Source organism: Priapulus caudatus, unplaced genomic scaffold (assembly GCF_000485595.1).
Source record: "Priapulus caudatus unplaced genomic scaffold, Priapulus_caudatus-5.0.1 Scaffold423, whole genome shotgun sequence".
In the NCBI taxonomy this organism is placed as follows: Eukaryota; Metazoa; Priapulida; class Priapulimorpha; order Priapulimorphida; family Priapulidae; genus Priapulus; species Priapulus caudatus.
The window spans coordinates 80,503-90,603 of NW_014577484.1; the positions used below are offsets into that span (position 1 = coordinate 80,503).

The following is a 10,101-nucleotide window of genomic DNA, read 5'->3' on the forward strand; positions in this document are numbered from 1 at the left end:
GTAAAAAAAAATTTGCGCCTAAGGCAAGGTGGTGGATATGAAGTACATAAACAAGGCGCTAGTTTGGAGATAGGCGTATGTTCTTTCTCTCTTCCGCGCCCCTCGTCGTTCGCCGCGTTATCGCTCGCTCTCTCTTTTCTTCGCCTACTCTGTTCTGTCTCTGCTTTATGTGTGTCCTCTCTCATCTCCACTCCTTATGCGTGCTGCGCTCGTCCCCCCCTCTCGCACAATACATCGCGCTTAAGGCAGGGTGTGAATATATAGTATAACACAAAGGCGCGATTTGAGATAGCTACGTTCTTTCTCTCTTCGTCGCCGCTCTCTCCCACTCCCACCAACCGAATATTGCGCTAATGTGTGAATATAGTATATACACAAGGGCGCGACTGGGCGTACGTTCGAGAGCACCTCCAACATTCCCTCTCCAATGACCACGCGGCATATCCGCCTACATACGAAACGCATAGTTTCATGTAGTCAAGAGTACATAATAGAGTCTATTATGTACGCTTGATATAGTCCTGGATCTATAACAGCAACATAAGTTGCTATATAAATGTCAGGGGCGGGCTGGGGTGATCACACGACAGACGCGATCTTACAGGGATTTATACAGCGTTTCCAACGACACCGGCGCGCGTCATTTCACCTGCCCGAGCGTATTGGCTAGATATTACTGTAGATAAATACCGGGGGTGGGTGGGGGAGGCATTGTCGCATCGTGCGCATTCGCAGAACAGCACATATCCGCTACGGATCCGCTACGGATCCGTGCGGATCCGCTACGGAAGTGTTCAACACTTGCTAATACACGGAGAGGGTTCAACACTTGCTAATACACGGATGATGGCTTGCTAAGCCACGGAAGGGGGTTCAACACTTGCTTAATTACACGGAGGGAGCTACCACGGATGGTGCTTGCTAAGCCACGAAGGGAGTTCAAACACTAGCTAATACACGGAGAGGGTTCAATCACTTGCTAAACACAGGAGCGAGCTACAACGGAATGGTGGCTTGCTAAGGTGCCACGGAAAAGGGGTTCAACACTCAGCTAATACACAGAGGGAAGCTACATCGGATGGGTGCTTGCTAGCGACGGAAAGGGGTTCAACACTTGCTAATATCACCGGAGGGGGTTCAAACACTAGCTAATACACGGAGGGAGGCTACACGATGGTGGCTTGCTAAAGCGACGGAAGGGAGTTCAACACTTGCTAATACACGGAGGGGTTCAACACTTGCTAATACCGAGGGAGCTACAGCGGATGTTGGCTTTGCTAAAGCCAGGAAGGGGGTTCGAACACTAGCTAATACACGGAGGGAGCTACACGGAATGGTGGATTGCTAAGTCGACGGAAGGGGGTTCAACACTATGCTAATACCGGAGGGGGTTCAAACAGCGTGAGCAATACTACGAGAGGCGAGCTACACGGGATGGTGGCTTGCTAAAAAGGCCACGGAAGGGGGCAAACACTTAGCTAATACACGGAGGGATGCTTACACGGATGGTGGCTTTGCTAAGCGACGAAGGGGTTCAACAACCTTGCGTAATACACGGAGGGTTCAACAACTAGCTAATACACCCGGAGGGAGCTTACACGGATGGTGGCTTGCTAAGCGACGGAAGGAGTTCAACACTTGCTAATAGACGGTAGGGGGTTCAACAACTAGCTAATACACGAGGAGCTACACGATGGTGGGCTGCTAAGCGACGGAAGGGGTTCAACACTTGCTAATACACGGAGGGGGTTCCACACTTCTAATACACGGGAGCGAGCTACACGGATGTGCTGCTAAGCGACGGAAGGGGGTTCAACCACTTGTAATACATCGGAGGGGGTCAGCACACAATTACAAGCCGGAGGGAGCTACACGATGGTGGCTTTGCTAACGGCGACGGAAAAGGCGAGTTCAACACTTGCTAATACACGAGGGGGGTTCAAAGCCACGTTGCCTAATGACACCGAGGGAGTCTACACGATGGTGGCTTAGCTAAGCGGACGGAAGGGGTTCATACACCTGCTAATACACGGAGGGGGGTTCAAGCCTAGCTAAATACACGGAGGGAGCTACACGATGGTGGCCTTGCCTAAGCGACGAAGGAGTTCAACACTAGCTAAATAACGAGAGGTTTCAACACTTTGCTAATACACGGAGCGAGCTACACGGATGGTGGCTTTCTAAGCGACGGGAAGAGTTCAAACACTAGCCTAATACACGAGGGGTTCAACACTTGCGTATACGGAGCGAGCACAACCGATAAGAGGGTGGTTGCTAAGCGACGGAAGGGAGTTCAAACAGCTTGCTAATACACGAGGGGGTTCAACACTTGCTATAATTACACGAGCGAGCTAACCAGGAGTGGTGCGCTTGCTAAGCCGACGGAAGGGGTTCAAACACTTGCTAATAGACGGAGGGTGGTTCAACACTAGTAATACACGCGAGGGAGCTAACACGGAGGGTGGCTTGCTAGCGACGGAAAGGGGTTCAACACTTGCTATACACGAAGTAGGGGGGTTCAACACTAGCTAATACACGGAGGGGTTCAAGCACTAGCTAATTAGCACGAGAGGAGCTACAACGGATGGTGGCTTGCTAAGCCACGCTGAAGGGGATTCCAACACTGCTAAAATATCATGCCCCTGTTGTCTGCGTGTCTCTCTCCGAATCGTGTAAATAAACGCGCTGTGATTGAGCTGGCGCGTGAAGTCTGCACGTACGTGTGTGTGTTGTGTTGTAACGCATATAAATCACTTAGAGACACTCTATAGAGAGTCTCTCTATGGTTTGTGCGCGCTGCCATACCCCGCTGAGGCGGTCAAACGCGATCACAACAGCGAGATCGACAAATGCGTTTGCGCACACGAAAGAAATTCGAACAATGAAATAAGATAAAGGTTAGAATGACATACGGGCAGAAGAGACGGCGAAAGGATGGACGTGTTGTTGTGTTGTGTGTGTGTGGTGTGTGTGTGTGTGTGTGTGTGTTTGTGCGTGCGTGTGCGGTGTGTGTATGCGTGGCGTGCAGTGCTTGTGCGTGTGTGTGGTGTGGTGTGTAGTGTATGTGTGTTGCGTGTGTGCGTGTGTGTATGTGTGTGTGTGTGTGTGTGTGTGTTGTGTGTGTGTGTGTGTGTGTGTGTGTGTTGTGGTGTGGTGTGTGTTTGTGTGTGTGTGTGTGTTGTGTGTGTGGTGTGTGTGTGTGTGTGTGTGTGTGTGTTTGTGACTGGCGAAGTTATGTGATTGTGTGTGTCGTGCGTGCCGTGTGTTGCCTTATATTACACTGGAGTAGCATTCAGCGGCACAACAATCAACAGCATCAACAACAACAGCAACAGCAACAACACAACAACACACAATAACAGGCAGCAAGTTAGCAGAAGCAACACAACAACAACAACAACAACAATAACCGCAACAAACAAACAGCCAGTAAACAACAGCCAGCGCCAGCAGCACAGCAGCAAACAGCCGCAAGCAAAGCAGCAGCTCAGCAGCAACAACAGCAGAGCAGCGCAGCAGCAGCATATAATGAAACAGCACATGTGGCTTGCTACGTAGCACCAACTAACAGCCACAACAAATCGCCATCTCGCGATGAACGTGTGATGATCACCCGCCGCGTTTCTCCCCCCATGTGCGATTTCGCTTTTTTCATTGACAGTTCGCTGGCAATGAAAAGCTTGATAAAAGCAACAAGACGACGACCGGGTTCGCTGCTTGATAAGCGTTTGTATGAACATAAATTGATATCAAGGCCGTAAAAAGACGAAAAATGGCGGCGATGCGAGGCGAGAGCGTCACATTGCAGCTTCCTGGATACGTGAACAGGACTGACCGCTGGCGGCCGCCGCTGCGGGCAGCGGAAAAAAGGTAAAATTAACAGGTAAGATTATGCAACATCGCGATTGGTTCGCGTAGCGAAGGCCATACACGCGTGCGGGCATCCGACATAAGCTTTGCGCCTTTCGATGGAGATGTTGAAGAGATGTTGAATGAGATTTATGGAATGTTTGGTTGGTTGGTAGGACGATAGGTTAGCGACGGTTGGAATAGGTTAGCGCTCAAACTAAGCTTTCGAAACCCCGCGTATATTATATATATATATTCACATCCTCATCAATCCATCATCAAAATATCGTCCATCATCATCATCATCGTCGTCGTCGTCGTCGTCAATCATCATCATCAAATCATCATCGCGTCATCAATCGATCATCATCACCATGAAACTCGTCACTCAGCCATTACGAATAACTTTTTAACGGCCTAACCTATACCCTCCACCACACATACTGCTCCTATAGTTAGCCATAACGCAATAACTAATAGGAAGTACCACATCTAAATAGCAACGGAGGTTAACTATATACACCCGGGTCGAGGTAACTATACTAAATACCCGAGTAAGCGTAAGATGAATACCCAATTTTCAAGTAATTATTATAATTGAGTATACGCCGCAGCGACCGTAACAGTGATCGTTGACAAAAGGCGTGAACTCATCGTAAGACAACGTATGTGTGTGGGTAGTGTTGGTTGTTTTGTGGTGGTGTGCGGTGTGTGGCGTGGTGCGTGCGTCACTAAAGGTTTGCGCACACTGTGTGTAGCGATGTGTAGAGTCGATATGTGTGGATAGTAGCGTAGAGGCTGTACGTAGTGTTGTGATGACCACACACATGCATATTACGTGTAACCACACACGATAAGTTTTGAAATATACGTATCTACACTAGCTGATACGACAGGCGAGCGATACATGTTTACACGTTACTGGGCATGACAGTCACACATAGCACACGCACACACGTCGCACCAGCGCCTACGTCACAACACGCACACGCTAAATCATCAAAATTTGTTTGGTTGTGTTAGATGGAGTTCGCCCATTTGTCACGATTAACACTGATTTTCAACGGGCTAGCGGGTAAAACCAATTATAATCATTACTAGAAATTGGTATATCATTACTTAACCGGGTCATTAACACGCACCACACCACACACACACTACACCTACCCGACACACACGACACACACACACACACACCACCCACACACAACACCCCCGCACACACAGGGTAACACACCACAATAAGCACGGGGAGGAGAGGCACCGGGTCCACACACAAAACAAGCGCGCACAAGCACAATAGCGCGACGCAACTAGGCGGCGTGCCGCGGATGCGAAAGAGCATCACTGACCACGCTAGGGCGATACGACGCAGGCGGCAGACGCAATGGATCAGGCGCGCTGAGAGCGGCGGGAATGCGACCAAGGAAATTGCTAGGTGGGGGGTTGAGGGCATTGCCAATGAAGTGGCGGGGTGAGCGGTGGCAGGTAAGGAGGTGGCGCCCGCGGAGTGAACACGCACCGCACGCAACGACACACCACGCACAACACACCACACATATATATATATTTATATATATATATTATCAAAGAGCTAATAATACCTCTAGTGTATTATTAGCTCTTGATTAGGGTATTATTAGGGTATTATTAGGGTATTATTAGATTTATTCATTAATCACGCATTTCTAATGTGATATCTCGCCAAAGATTTCGCCGTGGTAGTTGCTGGTTTATATCAGTCTCTGAGTCTGCATTTGAAATTCCTACATGAATGTCAGAACAGATTGTCAGCAAAAAAAAAATGTTCCTGCGGTTTTAGCCGAATTCATCACTATCTGATAACTGTCGATCAGTTTCCACTAAACAACCGACGAAATGGCGTTCGGAAACCCCAAGAAGGAGTATAAAGATATTTGTGGGGGAGAAGAAGAGTAAAAATTTTTATTAGATGTCGGCTGTGCAGCCGGTTATTGAAGCGAATAATTAAACACCAGAAGTAAAGGGAAAATGCACGCAAGCCGACACAATTGCAAGTCAAGTAGGTTTGGAGACAGCCAGTACTACCGTGGGGTGGGCGTGGTTACGACACGAGCCGGACGTAAACAGGTCCAACCCTCAGAAAACAACTTAACCTGGCATCTATAACACACGTGAATAACGCTAGTAAGCTAGAAATACACCCGCACGTGGTCATTCACACATTCCTTTGAAAGAAGCGAGCGCAAAGGCGTGTTCAATAGCCGGAAATTTCTTCGACATTTCGGCACCTGCCGAGACGGTCGGCCAACTCGCGAAAACGCGTGTTATCGCGACGAGTCTTATTCGGTTTAGTGGCACTCTATCTGAATCACAATGTGAAAGCGATGTATAACATCACTCCATCACTGCTTATTGCTTCAGGGACAAGTTCTTTTAATCGTGGCCCCCTCGGAACGTTCTACGGAGTATTTTTCGTAGTAGCGTAAACACGCAACACGCACTCCTGCGCGCGCTCTCTCTGTCGATTCCATCAGTCTCTTGCTTTCCTTCGTCGACACCCACCTCTCTCTTTCTTTCTCTCGGTCGTGTCTCTGTCTGTGTGGTCTCTCTCCTCTCACTCTTATGCGTGCTCCCTCGTTCTCACCCCCCCCTCTCTTCTTTCTCTTTCTGTCGCTCAGCTCGGGCCGAGTCGCTTGCTCCTCTTCTTTCTCTCCTCGCGCGCGCTTCCTCTCTGACTCTCGTTTTGTCTGTCTGTCTCTCTCTCCTCCTCTGTTTGTCTGTCCTTCTCTCTCATCTCTTCTCTCTCTCTCCCTCTCTCTCTCTCGCCTTCGCTCTCTCCTATGCTCTCTCTCTCTTTCTCATCTCACTCGCGCGGCGACTCGGCGCTCAGTCCACTCGCATATCTCATCTCTCTCCTATTCGTCTCTCCATCGCGTCTCTCATCGCTCTCTCTCTCTCTATCTATCCTCTCTCTATCTCTGTCTCTCATCTCCTCGCGCGCGCAGATGCGCTCGTCATCTCTCACTCCATGCTGCGCGTGCACGTCTCTCTCTCTCTCTCTCTCTCTCTCTCTCTCTCTCTCTCTCTCTCTTCTTTCTCTCTCTCATCTGCTCTCTCTCTCTCTCCTCTCTCTCCTGTCCTCTCATGCCCTCTCTCTCTCTCGCGCGGCGTATCGCTTGTTCTCTCTCTCCTGCTCTCTCTCTCCTCTACATCTCTCTCTTCCTCTCTCCTCTCACTGCGCGGTCTCCTCCGCGCACGCTCTCATCTCTCTCTCGTTCGCATTTCTTTCTCTCTCTCTTCTCTATCTCTCTCTGCTCCTCAGGGGGTCCGGACCCCCTGGGCCCCTCCCCCCACCCCCTACCTGCCCCTGCAGTAATTGAAATGATTTAGGTCTGCCCATGTCTCCAAATTATCATAATTAGCTGAACTTTCAAGTGGGGCACGGAGGAAGGAGTTTTTTTTTTGAATCTCAGTGGGGGATATTTGTACAGGCCATCCCCCCCTCCTTCAAGAGCGGGGGGGATGCATCCCCCCATCCCCCCGGGATTTACGCCCATGGGTGTAGCAAACCTCGCTACAAAGCTATAAATGGAAGGTTTTTGGTTAAGAGAAAGTAGAACGAGAGTGTGCGGAGTCACGCGGATGCGTGCCTCTGTGCGCACGCATGTGGGTTGAAAAACAATAATACTATTTGCAAAACACAACTGTTTGGACTTTGGACTTTTCTTTCATCTCTACAACAAATCTACTTTGGAACGGGTAACGTCACATCCTCGTTACATTAGTATTGGATAAAGATGTACCTACTACTGCAGGGTTTCTTATACATAAGAGGCACAGTGGTGCACCGCCATTGTCAAATTTAACATCGCCGTTGTGAAAATGTTTCTGTATTTACTGATAAGTATATCGTGTACCTATATACCTATAAGTATATTGTAACGAAGAATGATGATATAAATCCAAACTTGTGTAATAACCTGCAGAAATTTTAATATCTTGCACACCGTGTAGGCCCTAGTTACATCTTGCACAAAGAGACCATTAACAAAAGAACGCGCGCAAGCGCGTGCGCTTAATCCCGTCTCCACAACCAGCCTTTTCCCAGTGTCTCACGTACGCATCTCTCTGGGAGTGAACAAAACCCAAATTTGTTCTTATTCATTCCTTGTCTCTTTCCTACTACACCACTCTACCCCATATTTAAAACAGGATTTGCGTTTGTAGATATGGAATAGGCACCATTACAGACATCTTCCTGGATAGAGTGAGATTTTTTAAGCGTATCTCACGTACGCATCTCTCTGGGAGTGAACAAAACCAAAATTAGTTCTTATTAGTTCCTGATATCTTCCCTACGACACCATTCTACCCCGTATTGAAGCAGGGTTAGGTTTGCATTTGCAGCTACGGGATAGTTACCCTTACAGACTTCTTCTTCGATAGAGTGAGATTTTTTTATAGATAGATTTGAGATTTTATTAGGAGTGTCTCACGTATACATCTCTCTGGGAGTGAGTAAAACCAAAATTTATTCTCAATCACGCCTGGTCTCTTCCCTACGACACCACTCTGCCCCGTATTAAAACAGGGTTAGGTTTGCATTTGCAGCTACGGGATAGTTACCCTTACAGACTTCTTCTTCGATAGAGTGAGATTTTTTAGGAGTGTCTCACATATTCCATTCTTTGGGTTTGCGTTTGCAGCTACGGGACAGGCACTTTGACAGACGTCTTCCTGGACCGAGTCTTCCAGGAGTGTCTCACCTACGAAGGCGAGATGCATTACAAAACCTACCTAGATTTTGTGTTCGCGCTGGAGAACAGGCGCGAACCGCAGGCCATGCAGTATCTCTTCCGCATACTGGACGTGAGACACCGGGGTTGCCTGGACGTCTTCGCTCTCAACTTCTTCTTTAGGGTACGAACGTAGGTCGTACGCACAGTGCAGGTTTTTTTGCGGCAGTCTCTATTTTAATTAAAGCAAACAGAAGTGTCAAGGTATTCAGTAGGTTTCTTTGCTGTAGTCTCTCTATCTTAATTAAAGCGAACAGAAGTGTCAAAGCATTCAATGGATTTATTTCTGTAGTCTTGCTATCTTAATTAAAGCGAACAAAAGTGTCACTGCATTCAATGGATTTCTTTTCTGTAATCTCTATCTTAATTAAAGCGAACAAAAGTGTCACTGCATTCAATGGATTTCTTTTCTGTAATCTCTATCTTAATTAAAGCGAACAAAAGTGTCACTGTATTCAGTGGATTTCTCATTTGTAGTCTCTCTACCTTTTATAATGAATCATTGTTTGTGCAGGCCATACAGAAGCAGATGAAGCAACATGGCCAGGACCCGATCTCTTTCCATGACGTCAAAGACGAGATATTTGACATGGTGAAACCCATTGACCCGCTAAGGATCACCGTACAAGATCTTGTCGTGAGGTAAACAACAAACATTTACTTCATTCTTGGTCGTAATTATTTGCTACACAATGCTGAATCGACCAGTTCAGAATTATTTCGCGTGTTGTAAAATTATTCATGTTAAACTCTACTTAGTAAGATGCACTTTTAATATTCAGTAAGCTTTAAAGTAAAATGTTTTTACTTATACTGACCATAATGAATAACGATACATTTTTTCTTTGTAAGATTTAAAACGTAATTTTTTATAAGGATCATAGCATCAATAACGATTAATAACGATAGTGAGTGCTGTATGATATTTTGATGGGCTATGTAAACTGCAGATCAGAATATACGAGGTGTTGGCGTGAATCGGTTGTAAGCTCTGCTGCATGACTGCATGCACAACTGTTGCAGTGGTCAAGGGGACACAGTGGTCACCATCCTGATAGATCTGAATGGGTTCTGGATGTAACGGAGAATCGTGAAAGTACCTTGGGGTTTTCCCCCCAAAAAACGAAAAAAAAAGCCCCTTCCCGAAGACCAACCCGAGCGGTGCATGTTCTACACTAGATGCGCTCACAGTTGAAACTACGGAGGAAAACCAGTGATCAGGTTTTCCTTGTACAGCCAAGAGTACTGTTGTTGTTTCATGCTTGTTTCATCTCTAGTACATAAAATGGTGTGTGTAGGGTCGATTGAGACTACCGCCACGTTTTATAGCATCAAACATATTCCAAAGTGAAGCGATTTGTAATTAGTAAATATTATTGCTTGAATAAATTTCCATACATTGATCGCAATTGAGTTTATCTTTACAGTTTTAGTTATCTGTTTCATATTCTCAAACGTCTAGTTTTTTTCTCTC

General features: G+C 47.1%; 1 protein-coding gene across 1 annotated transcript in view; it reads left to right on the plus strand.

Moving 5' to 3' along the window:
- Window positions 1–9,708, plus strand: part of LOC106810244 (serine/threonine-protein phosphatase 2A regulatory subunit B'' subunit gamma-like) — a 16,262-nt gene extending 6,554 nt beyond the window's left edge. Inside the window, exons 2-4 of the mRNA XM_014813535.1 lie at window positions 8,538–8,751; window positions 9,142–9,269; window positions 9,651–9,708. Of these exons, the coding sequence (XP_014669021.1) occupies window positions 8,611–8,751; window positions 9,142–9,269; window positions 9,651–9,708 (327 nt within the window). The 5' untranslated portion in view covers window positions 8,538–8,610. The remainder of the gene's footprint in view (window positions 1–8,537; window positions 8,752–9,141; window positions 9,270–9,650) is intronic.
- The last annotated feature ends 393 nt before the right edge of the window (window positions 9,709–10,101 follow it).